Genomic DNA, 19,066 nt, shown 5'->3' on the forward strand with positions numbered 1-19,066 from the left:
ATGTTTAGGACAGATTTAGCACAAAGAGAGGGCGTTACAAAGGCTGGCAACATTCACGTCAACAACTTCCAATGGTGGAAACCATCTTCATCTGGAGCTCTGACAAGTCCCCTGAAGACGTGTCTTTCCATCAAATAGTCAACCCTTTTGACTCCTTGACTTGCTTCGAGCTGAGCAGATGAAGGGATGCTCCTGTATCTGCGGGTATATGCCCGCGCAATTGCAGTTTCTTCACTCTGACTTAGCTGGGCCCAGTCAGAGTGAGAAATTTGGCGGTGCAGGGAAGAATGGATCATCCACAAAACATCGCCAACCGTTATGGGCAGAGCGCCTGAGATATCGTACTCGCCATGAACGAGCTCCAAGTCAACAGGCCATTGGGGAATAGCATCATGCGTGATACGCATGCGGGTAATGGTTGGAAACGTAGCAGGTTCCCTGAGTTCTTCGACAGACACCATAGCCGTGTGGTTTGGACCAACTTTGCGCAATGGCGCGAAAGCTGGATTGGCAATGTCGAAGTAGAACTCGGATACATAAGCTTCTCCGTTAAGAAGCGGGTGAATCTGGAAGTGCTGCGGCGACGTCTGGTATGGCCAAGGAGCGCGATTGCCATGGCCGAATGAATGCCGCCGGTTATGGGTCGGTGGCAATGGAACTCCCAAAAATGATGGACTGGGAGGCGCTGCAGTCATCCCTCCATGCCAAGACGGGGGGCGACGGCGACGGTATCCGTCAGGATAGTAAGAAGTGTACGGGGTTCCAGGAAGTTCGATAAAAGGTGAAGACGGGGAAGGCGGAAATAAGTTGGAGGGAGGAATGAAAGGTGACCGCTGAGGTGTGTACGGGTGGGTATAATATGGAGGAGGCTCGTAGGTCGGTTGTGTGTAGACGTATGGCCCGGACATAGTTGTAGTATTGAAGTTAAGAGGAAAAGATATCAGGAGACCTCCGCTATTTATTCGATGATAATGGTCAGCTCGGGCCACGTACCATATGCACAGCCTGCATACCTATGTTATGGCTCTGTGTATGACTTATCTTCAGGAAAGCGGGGGGCCGCTGATTCGGGATGCGCAGGCTATGGGTGTTGTGCAAGGGCACGACACAGCTTCGCAGTGCTTGCCAGAAGACTGTCGGAGCTGCGAGACTTTACGGTCTGGCACTGGCCAGGGCCCAGTGGTACTTTTGAAGGCTGTCTGCAAATTGCAACTTGGTAACCGATTACCAAAAGTCTAGGAATCTACTCACTGGGTTCCCGTCCTGGTCGAGCGGCTGGTGGGATGATCAACGTTCTGAGCAAGATGGGATTTGAATCGCACTGGTAAAGACGCCATCTGCGCGCTCTCTTTGTCAGCGTGAGGCTTAAGCGCCTGACTAGAATATCAGAATCCGAGCCAAGAGAACGAATTATTTCACATCATCAGCGGTCAGCGCTTCGGCACTCGATTACGGTGATCAATTAAATCGGTCGCGGATCATCGATCAACGTCCAATCACCCCACTCGAAGTTGTTAAGTCACAGTAGGCAGTGCTACTGTGCCAGCGATGATGCGATCCGTGAAAGGCTGTGCCTGATGCGTTGGTAATCCCACTCAATAATTTCTTCAGTTTATTTGCTGTTTGAACAATAAGCGATGGGAAATAAACGTTAATCTGTCAGAGTTATCGAGTGGCAGTTTATTTGTTTCATACCTGAAGTTGTCGGAGTAAACTGAGTCTGATTGTGTGCCGCCGAGAGAAGGTACTTTCCCCTTGACCTCCCTCAAACTGGGTGACAGCTTTCTTTCAGCCTTCTATCCACGCCGAAGTGCCAAGCAAATACGAGTACCGATATCGAGTATGTATATGAATGACTATTAGAACGAAGGTGGACAACAGAAGCCTCTCAGGTGCGTCATTATCTGACTATGTGACTTGTCACGGGCTTCCACTTGCGGGTACTATCGGCTTACGGTCTATTCGCGACAGACCTCTATTTCGTCTACTTTACAGTAATTGCTTAGTCGCTTTACTGAGTATGTTCTGCATACTATACTATGTAACTATTCCAAGTGAAACAAATCAAATCTGGTGAGAAATGGTGAATTCAATCGTAACACCATTGCTGCCGAAGTCGGACATTCAAATTTACCGGGTGAGCGCTAGTTGGGGCCAGGCCTATGATGTTATACTTGCACATTTATTATTGCGCGTGCGCAGTCTGCGCGGTGCGCGTTTCAAGTGACCCGTTATTGCCGCAACCTGCGCGCTGCCTTGAAGTCTGCGCGTTGCCCGTTCAAATTGATGACCTGGGGCTCTCGCCATGTGGATCACTTGCATCTTAATCATTAGGACAAACCTCCTGAAATTCGACTACTAGTAGTAGTGAAAGGACATCAATTGTAAAATACATTGCATGGTACTATGCTTATAGTGATGAATCAGAAATTAATTTTTCAGTGAGACAGTCACAAGCTTCTTTGACAAATTGCTCTGCGTGGTTAAATGTGGCTCCCTGCTCAATGATCTTGAACATCAGTTCCTTGCACCCTCCACTAACACGCCCGAACTGCAAATCTTTGAAGCATTTGACGGCTTCATGATATGGTTGTGGGTTTTGTCCATTGAGAAGGAAACAAGCCATGCTGTTCCACCAGATAGTGTGCCAGTCCTTGTTATAGCTGACTGGATCTTGGCAGTTGCTAGTGTGGATCAAAATTTTGGGCTCCTCCGCAGCCACAATACAATGATGTTCTTCAAGAGCTGCTTGCACATAGACCAAGCTTGTAAATACATCATTCCCTAAGAGTTGCTGGTGTTGTGCAGTCAATTGGGTAATGGGAGTGTTGACAAGTTGCTTGAAGGCGAATGGGAAAATTGCACCCATATTATACTGTATGGCAAGGTTAATGAGCTGAGCAGGGTGGAAATGATATTGAGTAGATTGAATGTGTGAAACCACAAATTTCCACATGTGTGAGCATTGGTACATGTCGCAGAAATGGAGAAAGTTTGACAATTCTTCAAGGGTGTATTGACTGGCACATGATCTGCAACTGGTTTAGCAGCTTGACTTGACAAAAGCCATAGAACAACAACTTACCTGCCAAAGGTATGTTCAAGGAATAATTCAAACATCTCCCATGTTGTACTAGCAAGATGGATGGGCCTCTCATCACTTTTCCCATCAATCTCTTCCAATCCAGCACTTTCCATAGCAGCAAACATGCCATTGAATGTTTTAGAATTTGAGGACAAGACCAAGCCACAGGGCCTATATAGCACATTATTGATCTGAGGGCACCCAAACTGTGTGAATGATTTAATATATCAATCAAAAAGCTTACCTGAAAGACATGACTTGCATTAGAAAAATAATAGACAGGATGTTGAGTTGGTGTGGTAGAAGCACCTAGGCCTGACATAGTTTCTGAACTGCAATGTTAACAGTTTGATGGGAAATCAAGTTTGAAAAATGTTTGACACAGCATAGCACATGATCATGTGAGTTGTTACTTGATGGAGAATATTCACTCTGACACCTACTCTCACTTCTCATCAGCACTTACATCAAGGATCATCCCTGTCTAGTGAGAGAACAAGATTGAGAGAGCCAATGACCAATACTGTGCAAATCTCGGCATGAAGTATGTCAAATTTTGGTCTCTGTCTCAGTGTTCTTCGAAGCATATCATTAGCCAGACTGTTGTCATTGAGCAGGAATTTTCAACAGGTTCATCATTACTTTCATTCTGTCTATCTTATGCCGACTGTTTCTCTGGATCCTCTCCCCATTGACCTCATTGGCACAAACATTGGGTTAGAATTCCCCCATGCACTATACCTCACATCCATTATGTTTGCCCATGCACTATACCTCACGCCCATTATGTTTGCTGGACTTACCTCTGCATCAGTTCATTCTAGATATTTTTCATGATGGAGAACATTCACATTCTGGTCATTGGTAGTACTACTAATTTCTCTATGTAGTGTATATATGCAAATGACTCACTGTAAATGTGTTCGGATTGCAATGTCTGTGTGTGTGAGTGTGAGAGTCTTGCTGCTACTCGAACTTTAAGTTGAAATCACAGTTATTGTGACTTGGATGCCTAGTATGCTACTGCAGACACTTCCTCACTTTCCACTTTGCACAATGGCCCATACTCCATGGCCAGCTAACTTCCTTGTTGCCTATGATACATTATCAGACATTTACAGGCATGCTTATTGCATTCTGAAACAAGAGGATGCAGACCCTCTTCAGCTCACATATCATTTAGAAGCCATAACGGCTGATGCTATACCATTACTTGAAGCATTTGAAGTTGATCCTTGAGGATTGGAAGTGCAGGACTGGCTATCTGATGCAGCTACTTTACTGGGGAACTTGTCTGTCCAACTATTGTCATTTTGACAAAATATTGAGACTCAGTGCATTTTGTTCTCACCACTCCATTAAGCAATCACTTACTGCATTGACAGGGTGGATGGTGATATTGTATTTGCCAAACCTGTGACCTTGTTGCAAATGAGCTGTGCAGGTCACCCAAAGAAGATTATAGACCTTGAATTCCTTGCTGACACATTGTCAAACTCTTGATAAATCAAGCTTAGGGAACTGGCGGACATATTAGGAGTTCACAGGAATACTTTGCATCTCTATATGAAACGCCATGGTATCCAAAGGAAGTACTCTGAACTCATGAATGCTGATCTTGATGTTCTAATCAGCAAGTTCAAGAAAAGGTGCCTGGACTCTGGAATAAGATACATGATTGGGCATCTTTGCAGGCATGGCATCCACATGCAACATCATTGAGTGGTACATTCACTTTGTTGAGTAGACCTGGTTAGGTCAGGTGCTGTGAGATTGACGAGTCAAAAGACTGGCGCAAGTATTATGTCAAACAGCCCAATGCACTCTGGCACATGGACAGCCATCACAAACTAATTCGATGGGGGATTGTAGTTCATGGATTTATCAATGGCTTTTGCAGAATGGTAAATATATGTTTTGTGTGCTTGTAAAAAAGTAGTTTATTGATGTGGCCTCTTTTTCTATTAGATAACAGCATTGAATGCTAGTAACAACAACCATTCAGCTACTGTTTTGGACTTATTCAAGCTTGCAATCAGAGAGTATGGTACTCCTTCTTGTGTGTGAGGTGATCATGGTGGAGAAAACCTCGATGTTGCCACTTACATGATTATTAAAAACGGACCACACCGTGCATTGTTTATGTGGGGATCATGAGTTTTTTCTTGCTTGAATTGTTTGAGTTGCTGACTCTGTGCCTAAGCTCTACATGAAACTCTTGAATTGAGTGGCTGTGGGTTGAAGTTGGCACTCAATTTGCCAGGCAATGGAGGGCCTTCTTTACTCAACTCGAAAATTGGCATATGCTTGACCCTCAGAATGCTAATCATCTTTGGTTGCTTCACGCACTTTTCCTTGATGATGTCAATCAGGATTGCTCTAACTTTCAGGCAGAGTGGAATTGCCATCCAATATGGGATCCTGACACGAACGACAAGAGTCCAAAGGTAAGCTCATGGGTTGCATTTCAACTTGCCTGAAGACCTTAATTTATTCAGGACCTATGGTTCCTGGGACAAACACTATTTGGTGTGTATTGTGATGATTGCAAGGGTGTTCACCCTGATGTAATTGAGGAGTACTATGGCATTCATGGTCACCCTGCATCCTAACGGCCACACCAGACTGGAGCGGGACATCCTGCTGATGAAGACAAAGATGTAGATGAACAGTTGCCTGACATTATCAAGTCAATCAATGATCAGCAACAGCAGCACATCCATCATGAAGCCATTGGAGTTCCTTCACATAGGAACACTTTTGGTGCTGACAAAGAGATACAAGGGCAATTTTTTGCTGTTCTTGCTGAAGTTGTTACAAAGAAAATCACACCAGCACACTACTGACTGACACCAGATGAATGGGAAGGTGATGAGTATCCTATTTTTGAGACTATATGTGCTGGTTGACGAGGTTCAAAAGAGCTTCAAGTCTCCCTTGCAGAACCAATTTGGTTTCATAGAGTGACATTATGGTGTCAAGCCTTACTAGTTTTGACCACATTTTTAGCCAATAGGGAGTAATCAGAACATGTACTAGTTAAATAATTTTGCATTGTAAATTAATTCTGTGTCTTGAAGTCATTCCTATACCTCAAACTTCCCTGATGTGACTTGCTTGACCTGTCCCACAAGCAACAGTATCACATGGACCATGAAAACTTCTGCAGAGCAGCTGATCCTGAAGGTCAACTTTGTGACTGTGAAGATTTTTATCCTTGACATGGGGATGAAGGACACTGTGCCGAATGTGGGCATGGATGCAGTAAACATCCTTGGACTCGGAAGACAGCAGACATTGGACATTCCAAAATACCCCAGGATGAAGAGGCTTGCCCAAGTTCCTCCAGTACTGCTGCAGCGAAAGAGATCTTTAACCATGTAACTGCAAAGCGGGGAGGCTCGATTCTCTCAACTAAAGCTGCCAGAGATGAGGCTTTGTCAATGCTTGCTTCTACCTGTCTTGCAAATTACAGCAAACTGTCAAAGGGCCCAGGACTGTCAGCTGGCTTGCAAAAGGTAATGCACCACCAATATACTAACAAATTTACCTGTGCATTCACATTTTCTCTAGACTTGGAGGGATACTACCACTAGTTCACAACCTTCTGGGAGCCAGGCAAGACAGAGTACTACTACCACCTCTGGAGTATCCAATTTCTGTGTTGCATCAGTTGGTATACTCATTTGTGGAGTTGATGTTAGTCACAAACCTTCACCTATGCTCGAAAGGGTCCACATCACTAACATATCTTCAGAGACATGGCGCTATTAGAGTGTTGAAAGCCCCATCAAAAAATGGTATGAATGAGATCCAGGCCATGAAGAATTGCAGATGTTATGTGGATGAACAAGTGACATTCTATCATGACTGGTCATATGCCCGGGTCAGTCAATTACTATGCAAGTCATTTCCAAAGGTCTTCCATTACCTTGATACTGAGAGACCCAGGAATGTGTTGTCATCATCACAGTCAGCAGCAGGCCAGGAAGAGAAGCCACCTTGGAGGCTCTTGAACAAAAGTGGTCAAGTACTGACTGTTGTTGACATTGCATGTCTGACTGGAACAGACTTAGCCAAGCACAAGGGCAGGGACAAAGCAAGTGTGACAGAATCTCACCTTTGGTTTGGTGCGGTTGCCACTATATACACCTGAGTGCTGTGCTAATAACTTGTGTTAGTCACCAGGAACCATATTCCACAGTGTGTGTACGAATCCTGGAACACCCAGCCTGTTATAGCCAGTTCAGATTCTGAAGCTGATAACGATGGTTCAGAAATGGAGCTTCTGTCTGATGTGGACAGTATTGGAGATGACACCAACCATAACCCTGAACTTGCTAGCTCCTTGATGGAGATGGAGTTGAGTGACTCTGGAGACTTTCACACTGACTACAAAGGCAAAGGAAAGCTGAAGATCTTGAAGACGCCAATGGTCAATGGTATGTCTGTGTTCTATTCCACTTTTGGACTCGGACAACAGAATTAACAATTGCGTATCTAGCCAAACATACTCACACAGCACTCTCCCCTGATGAATCACTGACAAATCTGAGAGTAGCATTGAAAAAGCTCAAGAGTGGTGTGTCCCTGTTGCCTTGGTAACATAAATTTGGACTCACAATTTTTATTCATTAGAAACAGCTGCCATCCCACTTTTCCTGCCTTCACAGTCCTCTCCTTCACTCACTGACAGTTGGCTGAGCATTCCAAGTGTACCAGCTACATATGCAACATGCCCTGAATTATCCCATCCAGCTACAATTGTCCCCATGAGTGAAGATGATATTTTGTGGCACAACCAGCCTCAACCTGACAACCCTTTCGCACCAGTTATAGTCAATCCCTGGGAGTCCGAATATGTTATCAGGCCAGTTGATTATCTTTTTTAATGCTTTCACATTTCAGTTTCTTGTCTACATGTTTAATCGCTCTTTTTCTGTTTGTCTTGCACTATACTTCACTACAGCAGCATGATACTTATGATACAAGTCTTTGAGCCATATAACTCAGGCATTGATGACTAATGATTTTGATTGTCATTACATCTACATATGACAAGGACAATAGTACCCTGCTTTGCTTTATGTGCCAGCAGGACATGTGATGGCACAGCGTCTCATGTGATTTTGTGGCCCATTTGGACCCTCAAAACTACTAGCAAAAAAATTACTTACAAAAAACTTAAAAGCAAAGCATGCAGACTTCGCAAAGGGCAGTGCGCAGGTTGCAGTAATAACAGGTCACTTGAAATGCGCACCGCGCAGACTGCACAACACGCAATAATAAATGTGCAAGTATAACATCATACAGGCCCAGCTCCATCATGATTCATCATGCCAATTGGAACCTTGCCAGGGAAACGACAAGGAACACTAAACAGATCGGACGAGAATAACAGGATGAAACTGTGGATTCTTTGAGCATTGTACTAATAAGTAGATGATGGTAGGTAGGAGACCCAAGTCTAGTCTGAACGGTTCAAGAGTGATGGAATATAAGGGGATGAGTCACATGACATCTGATAAGGTAATCGTGTAGTAAGCAGTCAGCTTACACCCTCTCAATCTCTGAAAACTTTCTATGGCATCCAGCTTCCTTTTTGTGTTGTCATTTCATCAGACCTTGAGTTGTTCGGTGTGTGTTGTATTTTCATCAGTCCTTGAGCATGGTTCTTGTTCTTTGTTAGTCGTCTTGTGTCTAGTGTTGTATTCTTGTAGTATGTGCATTTCTTCAAGTTCTTTGCCTGGTACCCAAATGTTGGCCTCAGGGCCATATCCACACCATCACATGAGGTATTGATGTCCGCATCCATGCATTCTTTGATCCAGGATTTTCTCTATCTCCCATTCCTCCACTCCAGTCTTTGTGACGATTGGTCCCAGTCATTGTAGTTCACAAGATGGATAGAGCTCTGCATTGTTTGGCACATGGCGGTTCAATTCCAAGACATGGAAAGTGGGATACACATTAGTATGGTCTGGTAAGTCAAGAGTATAATTGGATGACTCAGGGTTTGTTGAAACCATGGTGTAGGGTCCATTGAACCGAGGCATGAACTTGGCTACACGTTTGTTGTTGCTGTTGAGATGTCGCCAACAGTGCATCATGCACGTCTGCAATATTGGTCTTCAGGGACATGATTGCTTCAAATGCGTTTGTGACATCGGCTGGGAAGTCTTCCCACTGAAGGTTCAACAACTCTGCTGGCTTGCAGAGCAAAAGAAAGACAGAAGGGGCTCTCACTCTGGTGGTGAGAGGAAGGCCTACTGACTCTCTAAATGTTGGTCAAAGTACACCAGGCAATATGTTCGACCCTTAAGGGAAGCAAGGAAAGCAAATCCATGAAGTGACACCAGGTCAACTCTGGTGAAGCATGCTGAAAGCATGTGTGGGGGAATGTTGGGTGCATAGGTGCGCGAAGCGTGGGAATAAGGTGCACACAGTGCGTGAACGTGTAAAAGATGATGATTGGCTGCTGCTGAAGACTAGGGTGATGACTATGATGGATGCTGGCTCATGGTGATTCTAACTCTCAGTGACTACTGACATGGTGGTGGTTGGTGTACTCTGTGGTGGTGGTAGGTGTATAAAACTTCCTTGGCAACAGGTAAGCTGTGCCTAGGCGCGCTCCCAGGGCTCAGAAGCAAACAGGGAGCGCTCTAAGTATGTAAATGATGTAACTAAGGGTCCATGACAAAATAATGTATGGTACAATGCTAAATATGAGAATAAATGAAAAGGGATGCACCAGGGGACTGGTTGGAAGATGGATGGATACTCCTGGATGCTGCACAACAAAGTGTGACCAAGTGCGGGAAGAGCGCACTAAGCGTGTGCGCAGGAATGCGTTGCGTAGTGCAGGAAAGTGTCGCGCCTCTGGCGCATTTTGCAGGAAAGTCATAGATAGTGAGTTGTGCATTGTACCAATTGTCATGTGTTGAAATATGCATGATATACACCTAGAGGATTCTCAGTTCCCTACACTGCATTGCTTGAACTTCTTCTGGGATTAGTGGCGGTAGCAGTCATGGTGTTCTTCTGAGATGCAAGTGGAAGGGGGTGTATCCAGTTGAGGCGTTGGTTGTTGACATGATGTTGAATCTGACTCTTGGAAGTGCACCAACCCATCTGGTTTGATGTCGGTCCATGAAGTATCTCAGCAGTTGGTCAACAGTTTTGTTGGTACATTCACTTGCACCATCTGTCTGTGGGTGGTACACTGTAGACATCTTTAGCTTGACACTGGTCATTTTGTGAAGCGCCTTCCAGAATTTGCTTGTGAAAAGTTTGTCGCAATCAGAGACAATGCTTAAAGGGGGCCATTTTCACAGTACCAATGGTCGAAAAATAGATTTGCAACTTCGCAGGCATTCATATTCATTTGACAGGGCACTAGTTGTATATCTGTGCCAATGCAGTCAGTGATTGTCAAGATTCTGTCGAATCCGTGTTCTGGTGGTAGTGGTCCAATGAAGTCCATTGCGACTGACTCCCCTCTGTGGTCCGGAACCGGTAGGGGATGTAGTGGGCCTGTGGGTCTTGTTGTTTGACTTTTATTTCTTGCACACTCCAGGCATGCAGGTATGTAAGTTTCCTCTAAGTCGCATCTCATGTTGGGCCAGTAGTAAGACTCGCATATTGCTGCATAGGATTTGTCAATACCGAAGTGGCCAAGTTCATCGTGTGCTAGCTGAAAAATTGTTTCTCATATGTGCGTGATGTGTGGGATGATCAGGTGGTTGTTGAGATATAGCAGTCCATTACATTCTTGAAGTCCTGGTAGTGAGTTAGTGAGATTTGTCAATTTTATGCACCAGGGGTCTTCTAGGTATCCTGCTTTGATGTTGCAGAATAGTGATGCATCCGGCGTCACCAATAGGATCAGAGAGATTGGTTTGATGTGTCCTCTGGCCTTTGCAGGCATGTGTGCTGTTCACTATATGTACATTGGACTATCAGTGTTGTCTGGCGGTAGTTGTGACAGTGCATCTGCAACTGTGTTGTCCTTGCCGCAAATGTATTGAATTTTGAAATCATATTGTCCGAAAAACTCTTGCCACCTTGCTTGTCATTGTGACAGTTCTCATTGAGTCAAGAAGTTTTCTAGCATTTTATGGTCAGTATAGATGGTGAATGGTGTACCTAGCAGCTCAATACGCCATTTTTTTAGCACATGGACTATCACAAGCAGTTCCTTCTCATGCACAGGGTAGTTCAATTGTGCTTCACGCAGTTGCATGGAGTTGAAAGCGACAGGTCATGCTGTCTGTGGTGTCGGTCCCATGCTTAACATAGCGCCCACATGCCAGTCGCTGGCATCACATGTTACAAAGATTTTGTTGTTCCCAAGATTGTTGTGATCAATTGTCATCAGGCAGTCTCAGCTCACAACCAGCCATTTGATGGTGTCAAAAGCTTCTTGGTGTTCATTGGTCCATCCAGGCCATTCGTGTTCACTCGATTTTGTCATCAAAGGCATCAATAGGTGCGTGTGCTCCACAAGGCCAGGTAAGAATTGATCGAGGTATCTCACAAGTCCAAGGAAAGAGTGTACATCATTTGTTGACTTTGGTATGGGCCAGTCAAGAATGCGTTTTGCCTTTGAAGCATCTGCCTCGATCCCCGAAGCCGATGTGCAAACACAACAATGGCTAGACACTTGTTAATGTGCCTAACCAAAAATATTGTTGTAGGTCAATGCTCTGCCTAGCTGCTACACTTGCAAGCAAGAACGTTCAACCCTAAAGGGAATTGCTACTGAGAACGGCCAATGATACTAAAGACCCGAAAGTGCGCAGAGCGCGGGAACAAGTGTGCGGGTATGTAGAGCGTGGGAATGCGGAAGTGCGGTCAATGAGCAGTCAATGTGGAAGTGCAAGATGCTAGGGTAGGGAAGTCTTAAGGAATGGTGCGGGTAACAAGTGAGGGCAAGGGTATTGATTGCACGGGTAAGGAAAGTCAAGGTAAGGTGTCCAGGTATAAGGTAACCAATAGGGGCTAAAAAGTGCGCACTAATGGTGACTGCTCCTAAGTAAAACCTAAGGGAAGGAAATACTGCAGAAGGGAAGTAAATATGAAGTAGTCACTCTAGGCACTTTATACTAGCTAACCCTCTCGGAAACAGAAGGGACAGGACAGACAGGCAGTAGGAATATGTAAAGACATGTAATAAGGCTGCAACACTTGTTACAACACACGAGGCAAGGCAAAATACATACCAATGAGGTAGGATGGACAATGGACTGACATGGGACATCTGTAAGGCAGTCCGAAGGCACAGGAAATCGACCACAGGTATGCGTGCAGCGTGGGAGTGAATGCGCAGGTCCGCAGAGCGCGGGAATATGCGTCCGGAGCAGGTTGAGTGCGGGAAAAGCGGTCAATGGTTTTGTAGCTTTCCATCACCTATATCAAAAGATGGCCATTGCAAGCCTAGCAGGAATATGATTGTCACACCAATATGTGATGACCTAGGAAGTCTATCTCAGTGCAGAATAATGCTGTCTTCTTCAGTGAGCAGAAGAGGCAAGCCTTTCATAGTGCATCCAGGACTAGTTTAATGTTTTTGGTGTGTTCTGCTACAGTCTGTGACCAGATTATGATGTTGTCAAGGTATGCATGGCAGATTTTGCCAATAAGTCCTCAAAGTGCGATGAACATTCTGCGTTGATGAGTTGCTGGTGCATTTCTTCCTCCTTGCAGCATGACTGTCCATTCATGTAGACCCTTTGGCATGTCGATAGTGGTATACTTGATATCATTGGGATGTATATGTGTCTGGAAGAATGAGTTTGTCATATCAATCTTTCCGAAAATTTTACCTTTCATGCAATCTCACAAGATCTCATCTATATGTGGCAAGGGGTGATTGTCGGGTATGGTATTGGCATTCAAAGCTCTATAGTCGTTCACCCATCTGGGTAGCACTGTTGGGTCCTTTTTCAGTATCAAGAACACCAGCGAGATGAATGGACTTGACGATGGCCATAGTTGTCCAGCCTCAATGTGTTGATTCAGTAGTGCGTCCCAAGCTTCTCGATATTTTCTTGGTGTGTTGTATCGTCTGCACTGTATGACTTTGTCAGGGTCCTTGAGTCTTATGCAATGTATGATGTCTGTAGGTAACTGGTCAATGTGGGGTATGTCATCAGGGAACCTATCTTCATATTTGCAACACATCTCTTTATCAAGTCAATCAAGATGCTCTTTATTCGTTTCAATAAACGCGAGTGTATCAATTTGTCATTGTAGCAGTCCTACGATGTCTGATGTTTCTGAAATCGTGTTATTGGCAAGGTTGTCTTGGGATCCATTTAGGACAGCCTTTAGCTCCTTGATGACACTCTTACACAACTGTTTTATTTCATGTTTCAATGCCACTTGAACCTTTCCTTGCGGGACATGCAGATGTGGGTTTAAGAGGTCATACTTTGAATCTTTAACGATACAGGTTTGTGTGTCATGATCTATAACAAGGCAATTGTGCAATAAGAATGGTCCTCCAAGGAGGAGTGGGACTGCAAGTCCCAGTGCAACAATTGTGTGTACAGTATGGGAAGTCCAGTCATGATTAACAGAAGACAGCAATAATAGAATGTATTCAGTGAAAGAGAAAGAAGTGGCAAAAGAAGAATTGTCTATGAACACAGAGTTTGCCTCTATTTTGGCATGGAGTCTGCGTTTTCGCAGTCCCAGTTTGTTGACTACATTTTCATCAATCAGAACTAGATGTGACCCATGGTCAATCAAAGTGTCAAATCATTCAAAGGAATCAGAAGAGGGCCCTGTCAAGAGACAGGGCCATATAAGGTGGGCAGTTTCAAAAGGGGCGACGTACATTTCATCCTCAGAGTCTGATTCGCTATCAAGTACTGAAGACAGCATCACTGCCCCAACAGTCCCAACAGCTGCAACAGTCCTAGTCTTTGGTTTGGCTGCGATAGCATCTGCCTCGGTAAGTGTTTTGTAGGAGGAGGCTTCAGGTGCGCCATCAGTACATTCCTTAGACTGATGCGAGACGTAGAACTTCTGGCATTTGAAGCAGCCTTTGTGCTTCATTAACAGAGTCCACTCAGCTTCTGACAGAGTCCCTAGGCGAGAGGATGAAGGGTTATATGTCCTTGAGGATGGAGGTTTGTTGGAGGAGGTGGTGCGTTTTGATGACTTGTATAAGTCTTCCATGATCTTTCTCTGAGAGGTGAGATCCTCTAGACATTTGTCGTCAAGGTGTTTCACCTCTTCAATCCATTTTTTGAGAGTCAGATCATCGGCGAGTTTTGCTCTGAGTACAGGGATGGTGAGCTTGTTGCAGATGTTGGCCTCGAGCTGATTGCGTAATTGTGCATTAGACAGATGAGTAGCATTACCATACAGTAGTGCATTCTGATTCTGTAGTTCCAAAGCCCATTCATAGAAGGCACAGTTTCCTTGACACAACCCTAGGACCCTTCTGCATAACTTGGTGTCCCAGTGGGTCTCGAGCCAAGCATCCTTCAGCACAGTCATATATTCTGTGAAAGTTCCCGCATCTAACACAGCTCATTGAGCCAGGTACCAAGTGTGTAGGTGGGTGTCTAACATTCTGAACGCTATCATCTTCACTTGGTCCGCTGCTTTGATTCCTTTATGCATGAAGTACATTGTACAAGCATTATCCCAATCACAAGCAACCTCTGGCATAAGTTCACCTGCCAAGAGTTTCAGTGGCTTGCTCGGAGCAGACTGTTCAACACTGGCAGATCTAGTCATTTTTCAAGGGCAAGGATATGATATATGCGTGTTATCAGGATCTGAATCTGAAGAGGAGTTGCAATATGTAGTTGTAGGAGCAATGTGTTCAGTGTGAGTGACATCTGGAGATATAGATGATAGGGGAGACAGGGGAGGTTCTTGAGCAGGTGGTTGTCTGTTCCTTGCATGCTGTCGTGTGGTCAAGGGTTCAGAAGCAGTAGGTTTCTTTCGTGCGGAAGACAGTTTGGCGGGTCAGGTAGTGGGTGGGTAGCCCAATGATTTAAGGAAACAGGTTATAACAGGTTTAGAGGTATCAACAAGTTCTGTGTCTGTTAAAAAAAAAGTGGAACCTTGCTAGGGAAACAACAAGGAACACTAAATGGATCAGACGAGAATAACAGGACAAAACTGTGGATTCTTTGAGCATTGTACTAATAAGTAGATGATGGTAGGTAGGAGACCCGAGTCTAGTCTGAATGGTTCAAGAATGACGGAATATAAGGGGATGAGTCACATGACGTCTGATAAGGTAATCGCGTAGTAAGCAGTCAGCTTACACCAATCTCTGCATGGTGCGTCACCGAGGCAAGCTGTATGGTCTAATGACCCAGAGTATGAGTTCAGGATCCAGGCTGCACTTGCGGATGGGTCACAAATGGGACCTACAAGAATATCTTGGTAGCCATCTTTACAGTTGAGTTCTAGCGTCGATCTCGTGCCTGCAGAGTAGAGCAAGTGAGCCTCGGATAATCTAGCTAATGTCGACAAAGGTCATTTGTATCTCTATCTCCATCTCGCACATGAACTGGGACTCCGAATAGGTACAAATCGTTGAGCAGGATCGAGCAGAACCTTGTGACCCATTTTTCTCGTTGATCCAGATGATATTCTGTGAGTAGATCACGCAAGTTCTTGCAGTTCGCATTGGGGAGTTTGCTGCTTCTTCATTTTACGCAGTACCGGGAATATACTTATTAACATGACTGCCTGTGCGAAGATTGCGCGCTCCGTTTCTTCGAAATGTGCAGTGCATTACAATGGTATGTACCACTAATCATAAGAGCAGGTATCTATGAGGTTAAACATCGGCAGGATCGTATTATCAAAAGGACGATTATTGACTGTCACTATTGGTCATTTCCGAGTAGTCAAGTCTCTTCTTGCTCCTTCGAACCTGGTACCCATGAGGACCTCAGGAAGCGGTTTGTATTACCGAACTGAAGACCTTGAACCCCTCATATCACCATGATAGCTCCAAATATTGGGAGACACCAGGACGTCAGTTGGAGTGAGCTACGACTTCTTCAACTTGTGTTTTCTTGACTCGCACAACTATCAACCAGATTAACAGCGGCGGCTACGCAACCAACCCAGGCTTTTCGTCGATCCAAGGCATCCAAATTATGATGTATTCGTTCTCAGACATCACGTTTCACTCAGGTGATCAGAAGTTGGCATTCGATATGAGATGACGTCTATTCAATGCTGGAAGAATACGGCGCGAATTTGTGGTGCCGAAAGTCACTAGCGTAGGGGTTGGCGACATCGTACTTGGTGGAGGTATGAATGTCGACAGATATTTCAAACGTGCCAATATAACGATTTTTCATCTGATTTGGATATTCGGATCTGATGCGTGAACCAGTATGGACTGACAATTGACAACGTCGTAGCATACGAACTTGTTTTGCCTAACGGCACACCCAACAACTCCAGCGACCCAGGTTTATTCTTCGGCTTGCGAGTAAGTTTTGTCATCTATCTTATCGAGGTTTTGAATTCTCATACCGTTGTGAAGGGAGGTTTGTCTGTGGTCCTCTGGAGAAGTACCGCATGTAATACTAAACTCACTCCCCTCATAGGGAATTGTCACTCATGTCACTCTCAAAACACATCCTCAATCTCAAGTTTGGGCGAGACAACTGGTCCACAATGCATGATATGGCACCGTGACAATTATAAACAGGGTAGGCGTATCTCATACAGTCAAAATCACCTCAGTGCAGTAAAGGCTGTCATCTGCAAGCGTCACAGACCCCACTGCATCGATATATACCGCATACAGCTTTGTCTCTGGAAGGGTAAGTTCAATTCAAAAGACAATCTACGTCATGGGCTAGCACACTGCTGGGTAGCATGTTCTGTCGAGCATATTGTTCTACGATGCGCCAACTCGCTCAGATGGATGTTTCCTGAATATATTTCTGTCCGATCCTTTGTGTCGTTGTCCCGTCGAATGACACTCTGGCCTTCGATAATCTTTTTTTGGGTTTTTATACTTACCGCGAAACACAGCTACGGAGAAGTTGATGGAGTCCTTGTTGAGCGGTATTCCTGATGAGACCCTCGTGAGCACTTGTATATGTTTTTTAGTTACTGACGCGAGCGGCTAGTTCTACGGCGACAAGCTGGCAAATACCAGCATGCGTACTATCTTACGACGTAGAGTCCTGACCTTGATTCCATCTACAGCCATACTGATATGCTATCTGTGCATCCGGATTCACGTAGCAGAGGATACTCATTCCTGAAGCTATACTTACGCATGGGCGAATTCCAACGACGTCCTCATATGCGAGATCGTTACTGCCAGTTTCAAATATCTACAAGAAGCAGTAATTACGGCTGAGCAAGATGTTGGAAATGTGGTTGTGTATCCCAACTATGCATCTCCTTCTACATCGTTAGGGAACATCTATGGAGAAAATCTTGTCCATTCACGAGACATCAGGGCTGTTGATCCAGTCACCGTGATGGGGCTTGCTGAAGGATGGGAATTGTAGATCATCAGAATTCCATGGCACAAATTATAGGTAACCGTCCAGAAATTCGGTTTCATACTTATCAATATATTGCTCAGTCGAAACAGAATTATATACGAAAGCAATATCGTACGAAGGCGTGTCATGCAGATGGGTAGCTCAAAATAAAGTACAAGACAATTCCGTGGATGACCGACAAGCAAGTGTGATATCTTCATTTTATCTGACTCACTCGTTTCGCACACTTCAAAGTCCAGTTTGCGACTGCCCGTTGTCGAGCGTATACAAATGCCTGGACTCTGCGACCAAGTCGATGGGTACTGCGCTGTGTTAGTAAGTTCTACGGTGCAAAAATATGAACACGCACAAGCTTCGTGGTTTCAGGACAATCCTCATTGAGTATGCATCTTCACCATCACCATCTGATTGAATAGTCAATGATAGTAGCCAGAAGACCCAAGTTACCAACTCACAGTATCCGGCCTCTTTCCTGTGGATTTTGAAGCCAAGTTTCTCGCTGTACAGACTAAAGGCGGCTCGATTGGACTTGCGTACATGGAGCTGAATGTACTCTATGTTGTATGATTCGATCATGGCCTTTTCTGGAGGTAGTTTAGATTAATGTTTTGCAGCAAATTAGATAGCTTAACTCGAAAGCAGCATTAATCGCTTCGCAAGACCTAGCCTACGGTATGTTCGGAGTACGGATAGAGAATTGACATGACCAACTTGCAACCAAGGGTATTCTTCATCTGGCTCTCTGTAGGGGATGATTGAATTAGTCGTAAACACATGTGCGCAACCTTCACCCACATCGATGAGAGCACATAACCTACTACGCGCCCACTGCTGTCCTCTGCGAGATACGAAATTTCTGGCCAAGTTATAAAGGAATAGGCCCCTACAAATCTGGCGATGGGAATGGCGTTTTCACTGAACCGAAGAAGACCCACAAGATTTCATGTGGTAGTTCTCAGGGAGGTTGTGCAAGTTGCATTGCTGTATCTTGGTGAGATCCTTCGGCTAAGCGCCGCATGTTTGAGTCATGGAATAGTGTTGAACGCAATGCTCAGTTTGCAGTGGAATCAATGCAGAAAATCAAGCGCACCTCTGCTCTTCGAATGTTCATCTAGAGTCTGGAAAGTAAGAGGTATGTTGTAAGACACGAACGTAGGAACCCTGTATGGGGGCGGTGGAGCACGTGTTGGTGCGGCAGGCTGTGAACAGGCGTTACAAAGCTTAGCGCCTGTACTCGTAACCCCACCGATGCGGGCACCTTCATCGTCCGGCGTTCATTTCCACTGGTGAAGTTAAGGTTTGCGCGTGTGTGGACTTCTTTCGGATTATTACCTAATAATATATAAGCAATTACCCATCCGACTCTGACTCTCATATGCAGAAAAGAACAATAGACAGGATCCAAACGCATCAGTGTAGTCCTCAGTACTCAGTGCATGAGGACGACATCATCAAGTTTACTAGGCTA

The 19,066-nt window shown here is 44.8% G+C and overlaps 7 protein-coding genes across 7 annotated transcripts; 3 read left to right on the top strand and 4 right to left on the bottom strand.

Annotated features, from left to right (window-relative positions):
- Positions 1–59: 59 nt before the first annotated feature.
- On the bottom strand, positions 60–731 carry BJ212DRAFT_1252842 (uncharacterized protein; the record flags this gene model as incomplete). Its single annotated transcript, XM_041329729.1, has 1 exon — positions 60–731. A coding segment is annotated over one exon (672 nt), but the record flags the coding sequence as incomplete, so codon positions are not given.
- Positions 732–2,410: 1,679 nt separating this feature from the next.
- Positions 2,411–3,210, bottom strand: BJ212DRAFT_1262287 (uncharacterized protein; the record flags this gene model as incomplete). The annotated part of the gene is made up of 2 exons (XM_041330254.1): positions 2,411–3,032; positions 3,086–3,210. The coding sequence occupies 2 exons, from the start codon at positions 3,208–3,210 to the stop codon at positions 2,411–2,413; spliced, it is 747 nt and encodes a 248-aa protein (XP_041197803.1).
- A 1,635-nt stretch (positions 3,211–4,845) lies between these two features.
- Positions 4,846–5,016, top strand: BJ212DRAFT_1261796 (uncharacterized protein; the record flags this gene model as incomplete). Its single annotated transcript, XM_041330209.1, has 1 exon — positions 4,846–5,016. A coding segment is annotated over one exon (171 nt), but the record flags the coding sequence as incomplete, so codon positions are not given.
- Positions 5,017–5,388: 372 nt separating this feature from the next.
- BJ212DRAFT_1476618 (uncharacterized protein) lies at positions 5,389–6,052 on the top strand (the record flags this gene model as incomplete). Its single annotated transcript, XM_041339397.1, has 4 exons — positions 5,389–5,532; positions 5,584–5,652; positions 5,710–5,895; positions 5,942–6,052. The coding sequence occupies 4 exons, from the start codon at positions 5,389–5,391 to the stop codon at positions 6,050–6,052; spliced, it is 510 nt and encodes a 169-aa protein (XP_041197805.1).
- A 186-nt stretch (positions 6,053–6,238) lies between these two features.
- Positions 6,239–8,090, top strand: BJ212DRAFT_1533550 (uncharacterized protein; the record flags this gene model as incomplete). Its single annotated transcript, XM_041341790.1, has 9 exons — positions 6,239–6,465; positions 6,561–6,603; positions 6,659–6,784; positions 6,843–6,971; positions 7,059–7,215; positions 7,274–7,288; positions 7,327–7,527; positions 7,569–7,667; positions 7,724–8,090. 9 exons carry the CDS (start codon positions 6,239–6,241, stop codon positions 7,975–7,977), a joined length of 1,251 nt encoding a protein of 416 aa, XP_041197806.1. The 3' UTR covers positions 7,978–8,090.
- A 5,769-nt stretch (positions 8,091–13,859) lies between these two features.
- BJ212DRAFT_1476620 (uncharacterized protein) lies at positions 13,860–14,593 on the bottom strand (the record flags this gene model as incomplete). Its single annotated transcript, XM_041339398.1, has 2 exons — positions 13,860–13,872; positions 13,926–14,593. 2 exons carry the CDS (start codon positions 14,591–14,593, stop codon positions 13,860–13,862), a joined length of 681 nt encoding a protein of 226 aa, XP_041197807.1.
- A 2,928-nt stretch (positions 14,594–17,521) lies between these two features.
- Positions 17,522–18,940, bottom strand: BJ212DRAFT_1455800 (putative N-terminal acetyltransferase complex subunit ARD1). The gene is made up of 7 exons (XM_041338864.1): positions 18,689–18,940; positions 18,534–18,603; positions 18,373–18,481; positions 18,231–18,340; positions 18,054–18,182; positions 17,948–18,002; positions 17,522–17,900 (listed from the first exon to the last, which is right to left on the bottom strand). The coding sequence occupies exons 1-7, from the start codon at positions 18,707–18,709 to the stop codon at positions 17,795–17,797; spliced, it is 600 nt and encodes a 199-aa protein (XP_041197808.1). The 5' UTR covers positions 18,710–18,940; the 3' UTR covers positions 17,522–17,794.
- Positions 18,941–19,066: the final 126 nt, after the last annotated feature.

Source organism: Suillus subaureus (assembly GCF_016647635.1).
Source record: "Suillus subaureus strain MN1 chromosome Unknown BJ212scaffold_4, whole genome shotgun sequence".
Taxonomy (NCBI): domain Eukaryota; kingdom Fungi; phylum Basidiomycota; class Agaricomycetes; order Boletales; family Suillaceae; genus Suillus; species Suillus subaureus.